Source organism: Pogona vitticeps, chromosome 1 (genome assembly GCF_051106095.1).
Source record: "Pogona vitticeps strain Pit_001003342236 chromosome 1, PviZW2.1, whole genome shotgun sequence".
Taxonomy (NCBI): Eukaryota; Metazoa; Chordata; class Lepidosauria; order Squamata; family Agamidae; genus Pogona; species Pogona vitticeps.
The window spans coordinates 40922287-40935694 of NC_135783.1; the positions used below are offsets into that span (position 1 = coordinate 40922287).

The window sequence follows — 13408 nt, forward strand, 5'->3', positions numbered from 1 at the left end:
TGCCACCAAAGCACTACCTTGATTTGTCCGTCAGGCTCAGTCAACAAGGAACACTATGGCTTCATGAGGTTGACCCAGGTTGGTGGCTTTCCCTTTCCCAAGACAAGTACCAATATATATTTTTGGATCCATGTAAGGTATTTCTACTCAATGTGATTTCTGACAATCAGAAGTAAAATTTTAATAGGTAAGAAGTTTTCAAATAGAGCTCAGGAATGTGTATCCCTCCAGATGTTGAGAACTGACACAGATCAGAAGCAAAGATCAGGAGCAGAACACGTGTTTTGCTGGTAGAAGGTCCTAAGTTCAACCCTCAGTATCTCCAGATAGATTGAAAGAACAGCTATCTGACTTTAATGGAGCAAAAAAGGGAAGATGAAATTGTGAAGGACTGCATGGTAAAATGGGCTCAAAATATAGGTCATAATATAGAACTAAGTGCCTGGTCACAAATTTGGGAACGAAATATTAAAATGACTAAATCTATAAATCTAAAAGAAAGTATATACAAAATGTTTTACAGATGGTATGTAACACCAGAGAAATTAACAAAAATGTATAAGAATGTTTCTAATAAGAGTTGGAAATGTGAAAAGAAAGTAGGGAGCTTCTATCATATGTGGTGGATGTAGAGCCAAGGAATTTTGGAATATGATTCACGAAATGAAAGAGAAAATTTTAGGGGTTAAAATTGCTTTGACACCAGAAATTTTCTTATTGAATATATTACCAGCTACACTTGAAAAAAAAAACAAGACTTACTTGATCTTACATCTGATAACTGCAGCTAGAATTGTATATGCCAGTAAGTGGAAGACTACAACAGTGCCGACAAAAAAGGAATTTATTGAGAAGATTTTGGAACTAGCAGAAATGGGTATTTTGACAGATACAATAAACGACAGACTGGATAATAATAAATGGGAACCTCTTTATACCTGGATGAAATCTACACCGATTTAAGTAGAATAGATTAGATTAATATTATGTTAGAGAGTATAAGAAAAGATGAAATGAATGGAACATATTGTAATAAATCACTCAGGTTGCAACAGACAGAAAAGTAGAACAAATACAATAAAAATACTGTCTGAACCATTGGAGAGTTGCTGCCAGTCAATATGGACACTGATGTGACTCAGTGTAGGGCAGCCTCCAACCCGGTCAGCCTACATAGCACGGCCAACATCTGAAGGGTCATAGGTTCTCCAACCTACTTTGGAATGCGTTTTACTTCATCTGATTTGACTGAATGTGCTGCATTGGTGCTGTACTGGATTTTTTTAAAAAAAAAGAGTGATGAGTCACCCCAAGCCCTAATAGTTGAGTGAAGTTGTTCTGCAAGTAAATAAATAAAATCATATTGTGTAGAGGGCTCTCAATACTTTTTTTTAAGAAAATGTTTTTCTTAACCACTTGACCCTTCAGTTTATGCAGCAAAGGATCAACTACAACTAAGCTAAGAAAACAGAGAACAACAACAAAAAAAATCAATTTTCTGTCTGACGCTTTCTTTTTTTCCAAGGATGATGATGGGTGTGCTGAGCCAGACAGCAATGTTAGTTCAGTGATGAATGAAAAGAACAACTGCCATGTTTCAGCAGGATGAATAAAATGCTTTGAAGTGTTAATGTAAGATGTAGAGGTGTCAGGCAAGGTATTAATTATTAATAATCATTCCCTGATTAGTCTCCGTAAAGGTTTTAGTTCACCTTTAAGACGGCCTTTGAAAACTCATTTTAAAGCAAATGTCATACATGTTTGCCTTTCTTTTCTTTGTCATTCTACGATGTGCAGTGCATTTCAAAATATCCCCTACCCATGAAAGCACCAATAAGCAATTGGTAGGAGTTTAGCTTCAGATGGGCTTTAGGAGGTGAAGAAAAGAGCTGCCGTCCATATGACAGCAAAGCTTTCCTTTCTCTCTGTCACTGCTCTTTCATAAATGATAAATTAGTGATCAGTCACCAGATAAGAAGCTCAGCTTTTGAAATGCAGTGGAAGGACACCCCGTCTCCTTTGAATTCATATCGCCATTTGATCTACACAAGCAATACCCTTTTGGCAAGCAGAAGCTTGATGAAACATCCAAAAATGAATTTTTGATGGCTCTTTATTGCTTACTCTGGGAAAACTGGGAAAGGTATTGGATGCCATAAGATCACTTACTGTCAGGCCTATTGATCAATGCAAAGACAACCCGTTGCTCTCCAGACATTCCATTTTTCTTACCTAGAAGACATTACCAAGTGGGAAAGAGCGCGCATATTACCATGGAGGACAACCCCAGTTACAAATGAGTTTATATAATGGGGCTTTGTGCCTATGGGGCTTTTGACCTAGGAAGAAAAATAAGCAAGGGAGATATGACAGAAATGGATGAAATTAGTTTCTGCCTCTCTCAAATTGTGAAAACCGGAGATACAATGAAGCTGAATGGTTGGAAATTCAGAAGCAAGACAACAATTTTGGGGAACATGGGTATGAGGAAGCTTTGATGCCCTGTTTGTGAGTTTGCCATGAGCTGTTTTGTCACTGTAGGGGAAAGATACTGGACTAGATTAAAGTTTAGTCTTTTCCAGTAGCATGTTCTTATTTTAAACCACATCTATAGAGACAGAAGTTCTCGTTTCATTATTGTGGCCTCAAAATATCTACAAACATGTACTTAGAGTTCCTCAGCAAGACATGGCAATCATTAATACTTCCTTACAGACTGGCCTTCTAGGGTGATGGGTCATAAATCATCAATATATGACAGCAAATCCCAGTCAAAAGATAGAAATCAAGTTCCCTGCTAACTCTGAACGCAAACAAAAAGCAATCATAGGGGGTTGGACTCATGTTGGGCCTTATAGCCCCAACTTAATTATTTTATCATTCCAGATTCTCAGTAGTTCTGATTTCCAGAAAATGTATTCCACTTACATCATTTTCATTAATAATGAGTTGTCACTCAAGACTATATTTTTCTGAAGGTGGTGGTGGGGAATAACATCCAATGCAGAGAACTGAAGAATCTAGATGGATCATGAAAGTAACTCAGGATACATTTACAGGGGAACAGCACCCGTTTACTCCACAGTGACTAAATAACCAAAATGGGGGATATATTCATTTCTGACCCCAGGTATGTCAGGGTTCCTTGGCCAAGCCCCTCTTCTTAAGTCATTCAGCTACATCCCTCTACCTCAGCGATGGCGAACCTATGGCACACGTGCCGCAGCTGGCACGCAGAGCCCTCTCTGTGGGCACACAAGTTATAAGTTGCCGGATTGCTACTCCCCCCCCCCCGGCAGCCAAACCTGAGGAAGTGGCTGCAGCCACAGTGCTGGTGCTCTGACAGGCGGCGGACCAGGATCCGGAGCAACTAGCGCTGGCGGCGGATCCGGAGTGGGGCCTCCACTTCCACCACCACCACTTCCGGTTCCGCCACTGCCTGCTAGGCTTACAGATGATGTATTACTCTCTTTCTGAGGCAGGTTTGATATGTCCCGAATAAAGTTCAGTCTGAAGCGACTCTGTCCCCTTGCTCAGGCCTTCCTTTGAAATGTTCAATAGCAGAAGATGGGTTCCAGGTGTGAACGTCGATTTCCCAGCCACACAGAAGCATAGAAGAGTCCAGCAACCAAATTTCATATTTCACATGCCCCAAGTTCTCAATTTCATCACAAGGTATAGCTCTCACACTCTTTAAAACAAGGTATGGTTTGTCGTTAGATGTGCTTGAGTTAAATTATTAATAACCCTACTAAGACACCTAGTTGTTCCGAGTCCAGTCCTGATTCTTACAACCACTCTAGAATTCACTATTCACTCTGCTATGTGTTTTCACTGCGGACATAAATCCACATGGCAAGGAATTTATAGCAGTCCTTGGTCATGTAGTTATTGGCAACTGCAATTTCCATCTACGGAGAACAACATTGGAAACAAGCCGTCATTCAGAATTGGATTTATGTGTGTTTGTTCTTCAGAAATGAGTTCACTAAAGCATAAATTTCCTTGAGAAAGAAAGAGTGTAGCTGGGAGATATTTATGGACTAGGGAGAGGAGAAGGAGCTAACTGGTGCTCATAACTTAGGGCTTCTTTTTCGCTGGCATAGTAGCAGCTAATTTGGGAAAATATCTTCCAAATCAAGACCAAAATAACTCACAAGGAAGTCCATATAGATCCATATTTGTTTCCAGAACAAATTGCTTTGGGGGGCAATTACAGATTACAAGGAAACAGTGATGTAAACATATATGTAATGGTAAATTTTGTCATGCAGAATTTTGTCATGACAGTTCTATAGGCATGCCCTCCAGGACATCTTAAAAATGCAGGAAGTTAGATCCAGATTGATAAGTGCATCTACACACACACACACATACTAAAGAGCTACTGTTGTTATAATACCCAATTTGTTAGAATCAGCTAAACAATATTGAATCAAATGGTAAACTTTCAATGGTCAATGTGGTAGTTAGGATGTTATAGTTCGGCATGTTATATATGAAGCTGCTTGGCAGAAAGTGAGGGACACAGTATGTTCCCATGCATCATAATATCATGATTGCAGGCATTTCCAGGCATTTCTTTTCCTTATATCAGAGAGACAGATTTTCCCTGTAAGTCAACAAAGCAGTTCTAGCATTTTTTACAGAGCAGATCTTTTGCAAAGCTAATGGATCTTAATTGCACATTTAAGACCAAGCTATCCACAAAAGTCTCACATTCCACTAGAAAAGTTCAGAATGTTTTCTGCTGTTGTGAGGAAAGCCCATTTAACTCCATAAACTGTGCAGATTCTGACTAAAAGGAGTTGTAGATTCTGTTGTTAATTAGGAAAAAAATCCTGTTATTTTTCTCATATAAACTTTGGATATATTAGGAATAGGGAGCCAACACATCTAGTGATGTGCCCCCCAGCATGCACAGACCCGTTTTTCTCATTTCTTTACAAAAGCTTAAACACTTAAGCTTTTTCTCTTTTTGAAAAAAGAAGGCACAGTAAGCAATTTCACTACATTTTCATGTTCTTCTGGCCTGTTTTAGGAGGGCCAGTTAGGAGAGCTTTTTCCCCCCCAAACCAGAGATGACTGGAAAATGACCTCTCTGGACCTAAACAGGCTAAAAAGCCCCCTCCAAAAAGTGAAATACCCCTAAGGTGTGTATGAGGCTTTTAAGGGGGGGATGGGGAAGGGGAACAGGAGGGGCGTGGGGGTACAGCTGCCAGGCCTGTAGATGTTCCTCACCCCATCCTACAGTATTGCTTACAAAGCCATTGCAAGAGGCCTACTTTGGGAAGTAATTGTATGTGGTATTTGGCCACCTTAATGGTTCATCAGTTCCTCTTACTATGTGGCCAGACTGCAGCTAGCTCCTGCTTCACATTTTTTGCTCCCCCCACTCCATTTTTGTGCACTTTTTTATCCTGAGTTTACAAGTGGTATATAGTCATCTGTATTTGTTTCAGTAAAACATGAAGGTTGCCGCATTGTCCAAAAGGACAATTCAAATATATATATATATATATATATACTAACCTCTCAGTGATGCCTTTTGTTAGGTCATCTCTGGGGTCACAAAATATTATGCAATCATTCATGTTCTCCAGAACACTTTACCAGTCTAAAAGGTGAAACAAAGCAGGGATGGGAGGGCAGCAAAGTGGCTTCAACCTTCAAACTGCAAAGTAGTTAAGATGCAAAAGGAGTCAGCTGCAAACATTCAGTTTTGACTAAGACTTCATACTCAACCTGCATCCCTACCATGAATCAGAATAGGAACCAGTTTACAGGGTTATATCACAAGAATTCAATTATTTCAGAGGTTTTAGCATTTTCGATATTACCTTGGAAAGATTTCCCAAGATATAACTTATAGTTCAAGCAATTGCAAGACTGATTCAGCATGCCAAAACTAAGTTCATCAATACTGACTTTGCTGCATTAAAAATAAAGCTGTGGGCTGCTCCTTAAACGAGAACCACATGCAAAGTATTCTCCCTTGATTGTTTTGATCCTCGAAAAACATCACACATTCCAATTGCATCATTCCACTCAATATAAGTTTTCGCAATATGGTTACTGCTACTTATCAAAAGACTCTTAAGTGTCCTGTGTGTATTCTTTTGAAAGTAAGATCTGTTTTCCTTTATAGGCCAAAAAAGTGTGCTTAGGACCACAGCCTAAAATAATTTTCAGGATGCATTTGTACACATGCTGTAGGTGAGTTGTGAATAAGGGCAAATGTAGGACTGCACACAATTCAAAGTGCCAAGGCAGGCACTTTGAATCTTTTTTTAAAAACCACAGAATATTCCCTGCAGCCAGAAACCAAGCACAGTAGGCTACAAATAGTCGTCCTTGTGTGCTACTTTTCTATTCGCACTGATTTTCTTCAATGACAAAATATATAAAAAATGGAACACCACCTCTGTTGCCTGAAATGATAGCACTCGCTCTACCATCTTATGTTTCTACTGCCCCAGTTCAAATGCATGTGTGGACCCATGGGTGAGAGGTGACAGATTTACAGACTTAGAGTGTGTTTTATGTACAGAAAAGCAGAATCAAAGCAACACTTTTTAAAAGTCAGCATATTACTCTTACCGCACAAATGATATCAAGAATGATAGATGGTTGTCTTTGGAGTAGTCATACCAGAATCAATGATGGTACTCCAAAAGAGGCATTTCACCTCTCACCGCAACTTCCTTAACCACAGTGGAGATAATAAGGCAAAGCTGAGGATAAGTTTGCATTTAAAGCAAAGGAAAAGAACCCCTTTTAATCTGAGAACCAAATTCAGTTCCAGATAAGGTTTTACGGGGGAGGGGAGGAAGGCACGTTCCAGTGGTGAGTGGAGCAAAAAAACAAAAGGGTGCGTCCCAAAATACTGACATGTTTTAGCTTACCTCACAACTTGTATTGTGAGATACTAAACCTCAGGACAAACATTTCTGACCTTTCAAATGAGAAGGTGGTAGGAAACCAGCAGATGCCCGTATTGTGGGGAAGGGACAGAGGGGCCACTGAAGGGATCAGGAGAACTGGATTCAGAACTAAAGTATTGTATGAGGTGCCTCATCTGTGAAACAAACTCTGTGAAGAGTAATTCCCCTAAAGTTCCATCATCTTCACCTGTTGTGTTTTTTTAAAGGCAATAAAGACAGTAGAGGACTCTGTACAGAAAGACTCTTGGCTACAGAGATAGATATTTAGCAACTATACTTCGCATGCACGACCATTTTGAAAGAAGCAAAATATCGGCTGCATGATTTCAGCATAACACTCATATTACAAGGGAAGAGGAAAACAACTAAACTGGCTGTTGATTGTTCCTTCAATGAGACTGTGGGTCTTCCATCACATCTGAAATCAACACTTTAGCTTAAGAGGGGCAGATCAGGCATGGATCACTCCTCAAACATCTTCCTATCACTTCCCCATAGCTGTAAATAGCAGTTTCACCACCCAGGAAAAACAGCACAAAATCGTGTGAAAATAATACAAAAAGTAATGAGAGAACATCTTTCCAGGCCAGAAACCTGGTCTACAAAGCCCCACATAGAACTTTCCTCTGCTACGTCAGAAGCCCTGTGTACCAGTCTCTGTTTTTTCTCCTCCCCCCACCCCCGGAGGTCTGATCTACCAGCTGCTTGTCCTGTGGTGGAGGACAAAGCCACCAGGCCAATTCTGGAGATCTGGTTCACATTGCCTTTGCCGCTGGCACCCAAATAAAGGGTGCACATTCTAAATTTGATGCCCTGGGGAAAAGCCCCAATTGCCCTATCTTTCTTACGCACCACACTCACCATCTTCTGTCACCCAAGTTGGCTTAATGCTGTGGCTAGACTTTAGCTAGCCTTCTGGTATGAAGTGTCATCTTTTCAGAAAGCCTATTTTGATTTTTAGACCTAGAAATGTGAAACTTATTAACACTTCACAAAAGAGCATTCACTGATAAATATACATGGACTTATTTAAATGCTGTCTGGTGGGCTGAAAGGTGCAATTAGAGATGGGGATATTCGTATTCATATACTGTACTAATACGAATATCCCTGCACAGCTGGACCTGACGAGGGTCCTGCCCCAAGACTGTCCCATCCACTCACGAGTGTTTTCCTGCAGGGCCAGTCCCACTCGTCCTTCCAATGGAACCCGGAGCTCCGTTCTCTTCCTGCTCGACTGGCCACTCCAGGCAGGGGGCAGGAGGAGGAGTCTCCCTGCATGGCTGCTGAGTGGCTGGCCAAGTGAGAAGAGAGTGTAGCTCTGAACGCCATTGGAAGCACGAGCGAGACGTGTGCAGTGGCAAGACATGTGAGTGGACAGTCCAGTCTGGGGGGGCCGGACCCTCATTAGGTCCAGTTGCGCAGGGATATTCATATACAAATGTCTCCATCTCTAGGTGCAATATAAAGAAAAGGAAGGAATTGCTGTCAAGTCACTTCTGACTTTTTTCATGGTTTTCCAGGTAGAGAGTACTCAGAAGTGGTTTACCATTCCCTTCTTTTGGAGGCGCCCTGGGACTGTTCAGCTTGCTCAAGGCTACACAAGCTGGCTCTTCAGGAATGCACAGTGGAGGATTGAACATCTAGCTTCTGGCTCCACATCCAGACACGTAACACTGAGCTATCCAGCCAGTGCAATATAAAGGCAGACATTTAAAAATAAATCAATGCATGGCAGAAACAGCCATTACCTAGATGAATGATCATTGTATCCAGCACCTTCCCAGCTGCACTGTAAATCCCAGAATTCTTCGAGTTTAGGTTGTCAGCGACCACAGTCACCACAGAAACCAGGACTGGATTTAAGCCTTCCTTGAGGATTGGGATCATGAGGAAAACTGATTCCAGTGCATACTGGTTCACTTTCTTGTTGGAGTCTTGAAGTCTCAGGGTAAAAGCATCAAAGATCTGTTTATATAAAGGGGGAGGAGGAGATAAATTCTACTGCAAACAGCATTACTGTGCATAGAAACAGGTGGATAGAGGCACTTCCTAAATAATTATATAAAGAAATCACATTATCATATAGGGTTTTAACAGTTATGATTACCTCTGTGTCTACCATCATTTTTCAAAGTATAGATGCTTCCTACCAAAGAAATAGGAAAAGGGAATAATTCTGATTTTTCCTAGTGAGACAGGAAAAGATCCTTGTCTAGATTTTTTTTCTTCATAAATCGTAACAATTCCACAAATGATAGCTCTATAATGGGAAGGGAAAGCTCAGGTTGAGATAAAATAGATGTAGCAATTGAGCAGGAGCAGCAGCTGGTTTGAATCCTTGATGGAGAGTATTGTTTTCATATTTATTTGAAAACATCTGGTGTTCACTGATTAACTACACCTTTTATACATGACACAGGAAACTGAACAAAAGCCCATTCAGACTTAAATGGATTGAACTGAATGAGGATAAAAGTGAACTGTCCTTATGCAACCTAAATGGATAGCTAGCCTGTATTAAAGGTGCAAAATCAGATGGATCTCATTACCTGTATGATGTTTGAGGAGACAAGTGCAGTGTTATTCCTGCAGTATTCTGTTAGCAATTTTATCCCCTCCATCCGTGTCTGAAATTCCTTTGCCATCAGCAGGTGGTTCAGCTCCCTGAGCTGTTCCATCACTTCAATGCTGCGAAGGGAGGAGCGGCGAGGCATGGACTGTGGCAGGGCTATAAAGGTGGACCTGATGTTGAGAATTAAAGACTTTTTCAGTACATTCTTCATCAGTATCCTAGGCAGGTAGCCAGCACTACCTAACACCACACAATATCTTAGTAACATAAGCTTCAAATGGAAAAATGCCCTAACAGCTTCAAAATGTCAATCTATGGCCTTGGCAGTGGCTGAAGGACGATACCATGAGATTCCCTGGGAAGACAGAACTTGCCCATGTGGCACCATGGAAGTAGAAGATCCAATTCACTACTTAATTAATTGCCCCATATACAAAGTCCTAAGAGCGAACTTGTTCAGAGAGATAGGCCACATAACCAACAGATCAGGTGCTTATCTGATAAATTTTTGGCTGGGGGATGGAGTACCCTAGAGTGGTCTTAACCGGCTAGATAGGCGGGATATAAATTAAATAAATAAATAAATAAATAAATAAATAAATAAATAAATAAATAAATAAATAAATAAATAAATAAATAAATAAATAAATAAATAAATAAATAAATAAATAAATAAATAAATAAATAAATAAATAAATAAATAAAATACCACATACAACAGAAAAAGTAGCCTGCTTCACCTTTAGAGTATCAATTTTAAGAAGGAAACACTGTAGTGATGAGGACCTGATTGATTAACTGGATCTAACTTACTTTTAATATTAGTTTTGACTTGTATCTAGATTAATGCTTCTGTTTTAATTTATTTGTAATGTGTGTTTGCAATGGTTAAGGCCACACAAATAAACTTGAATTTGATTTGAACACCACACAGAGCAAAAGGAGATCCTATCTGGAGTTCAGTGTAAAATATTGCGTCATTTGCAATTTTTAATTTTGTTTTAATTTCCTTTATCTCCATAATTTCCTCTAGGCACAGTGTTGTTAGTTGCACCAGGAAAGAGTCTGACAAACATGGAGAATCTTGGGGGAAATTAAGGAATACTGATACTAGTTGCCCCAGAACATCTTGACATTTTGAGGCAAAGTGGCTCATGACCTTCTCCTGCTCCACAGCGAAGGTGCCCAGCACTCAAAGCCAGTCAAGTTGACACCAGAAACAAAAATTCTCGCAAGGGCCTGTCCCACTTCTTAAAACAAAACAACACATAAAACAAAACAACACAGACAAAAGTGTTCTTCTGTTTGAAGAAGCCTCTCATCTGCAAAAGCTCAGTTTATCTTAAAAGTGCCACAAGGCTGTTAGTTTTTGTTCACTTTGCTTTGCTTTTGTTATACATGCTGAAACAAATGAACAGAATTTTTGCTTTCCCTTAAGGATACAGCAAACATTCTCTCTTTAATGAAGAAGACTGTCTTGACATATAAAAATGGTGAACTGCCACAAGATTTTCACCTGTGCATAAGAGTGAAAATACAGCCCTTATTTCATCAATAGCATAATATCTGTTTTTTTTTAATTTCTTATGCAAAACAAACGTTTTTTATACACTAGCAGTTGCACGAATTTTTCAAAAAGGTTTGGCAGAAAGAAAAAAAAATGCAGAATTCTGTAAACTCTTTTTTCCCTAGGCAGGAAACTTTTGCTAGTGTTCGTTCTTATTTTGCCGTGCTGCATTCTCACTTGCAAAAATTAAACCAGCAGATTTATGTGCCTACTCCCAATATGTGGCAGTGAATATACAATCATAGTAAATTACCAAATGATTACCTTCCATGACTACCAAAATGTATAGGTGGCTCACTCTATCTAATAGTAGACTGAGCCTGAGGAAAGCATTAATATCACTATGTGTCATCAAGTAAAAACTTATTTTTAGTGATTTTAATAGTGCTCTCAATGTGAGATATTTAAGGAGTGGTTTTACCACACGCGCACACACGCACACGCACACGCGCGCGCGCACACACACACACACACACACGTGTTTTCATGGTTTCCCAGGCCTCCTGAGTCCTGGTCCATTACTCCATCCAGTACATCACACTGGGTACCAGAAAGGGCATTAGGAAGATAGAAGTAGGTATCACAGAAAGGAATTTGAAGTCGACAGGGCATTTCCCAAGGAATCCTGATCAATTAATGAATCTTTTGTCTTTTCAGCAGCCATTAAGAGTTAAGAAAAAGGAAATAGGATGTCAAAAAGACAATGACAGTGAAGGCCATTGAAAAAAATAGAACAAGATAACTCTCTGAACCCAGCATGTTGCCATCCAGGATAGGTCCAGCTTCTCATATGGAATAGCCAATTGAGCTTTTCAAAAAGTTTATGTTATTGTGTACAAACAATATCATCCATGCATTCATAAACAACAAAAAGTAGATGATCTTCCATACCCATCATCTGAAGGCAGGCTGTCCAGTGAGGCTGTTAAGCTGCTGTTCTTTGATACTCTGTGGCTTTTGGCTGAAGGAGCCTGGGATATATGATCTTCTGTCCCCTGCACACATAAACATGCCAGCACTTTAGCAATGTTCCAATGGCCCCTTCACTGGGCACATTTAGGAAGCTGTTAAAAATCTGGCTATTTAAGTAGGCCTTCCCTGAACAAACACCTGCATGATAGATACAACAGTGTTTGCTAAAATATCATCCATCACACCGCCATGCTTTTTGTCTTTTATATTTTGTTTTTAACTGTAATTTATTGTATTGTACAGTATTTGTTTTACTGCACCTTATGATATTTGATTTATATTCTAATTGTATTATTATTTTGTATATGTATTATTTTGTTCCTCTATTGTTTGTTTATCTGCTATAAACCAATCAGAGTGGCCTTGGCTGCCAGATGGGTGGTATAACAACAACTACTACTACTACTGCTACTACTACTACTACTACAACTACAACAACTACTGCTGCTGCTGCTACTTTCTACATCTTCACATTGTTTTCTGTAAAATCTGAAAAGGAGTCATATGTACTGAAATACATATATTTTTCTTTGCACTTTTATACTCACTTTCTGCTTAATTGTAGCAATGACATTACGTAAGTCATGTGATGGAAGACATTGCTTCAAGTATCCATCAAATTTTGAATGGGACATAAGTATGTTCAGCATCTTCCGGCCATAAAACCTAATGCAGGAAAGGAAACTTAATTGAGAGTGTAAGGCTACAGAAATGTAATCTTCATGAGGAAAACTGCATTTCATGGGCATAGGGATGTAGAGATAGAAGAGATCCCATGTGTCATTGAGATCAGCACCATGTGGATGAAGATATTTGTTTATACATAATACAATCTAGACATCATTTTCAGAGGTTGGCTGTTACTTTTAATGGATTATATCTCTCCAAATCACCAAATAAACTGAATTCTGGTATCTACACAAGAAAGAAAGAAAGAAAGAAAGAAAGAAAGAAAGAAAGAAAGAAAGAAAGAAAGAAAGAAAGAAAGAAAGAAAGAAAGAAAGAAAGAAAGAAAGAAAGAAAGAAAGAAAGCTGTTGTGTATGTGTTTGTGCATTTTAATGTAGGAAACTCTTTGGAGCCAGCATGTTCACTGAAATGAATATGAAAGGTCCTAACTGTTCCAGACAGTCTGTTACCTTGTGTCTTGATTGCGATCCTGAGCAAGTCTGACTAATGTCTGCACGAGAGCCTCTGTGTTCTCCCGATTGCCTGAGAGCAATTTTTCAGCCCCAATCTGCTCCACAACAGTCAGTAGGTGTTCAGCAGCACATTTTCGTATCAGAGGGTTGCGGTGGCTAAAATACAAAAATATAGGTAAAGGTAAAGGTTCCCCTTGACAATTTTTGTCC

The 13408-nt window shown here is 39.5% G+C and overlaps 1 protein-coding gene across 3 annotated transcripts in view; it reads right to left on the reverse strand.

Moving 5' to 3' along the window:
• TOGARAM2 (TOG array regulator of axonemal microtubules 2) overlaps positions 1 to 13408 on the reverse strand; it is a 91439-nt gene that overhangs the window by 8994 nt on the left and 69037 nt on the right. For all 3 annotated transcript variants that reach the window (XM_078383018.1, XM_020793138.3, XM_078383019.1), the window contains exons 14-18: positions 13196 to 13354; positions 12607 to 12724; positions 11978 to 12081; positions 9497 to 9689; positions 8696 to 8912 (exon numbers count right to left, since the gene is read on the reverse strand). In XM_078383018.1, coding sequence (XP_078239144.1) covers positions 8696 to 8912; positions 9497 to 9689; positions 11978 to 12081; positions 12607 to 12724; positions 13196 to 13354 — 791 coding nt within the window. The remainder of the gene's footprint in view (positions 1 to 8695; positions 8913 to 9496; positions 9690 to 11977; positions 12082 to 12606; positions 12725 to 13195; positions 13355 to 13408) is intronic.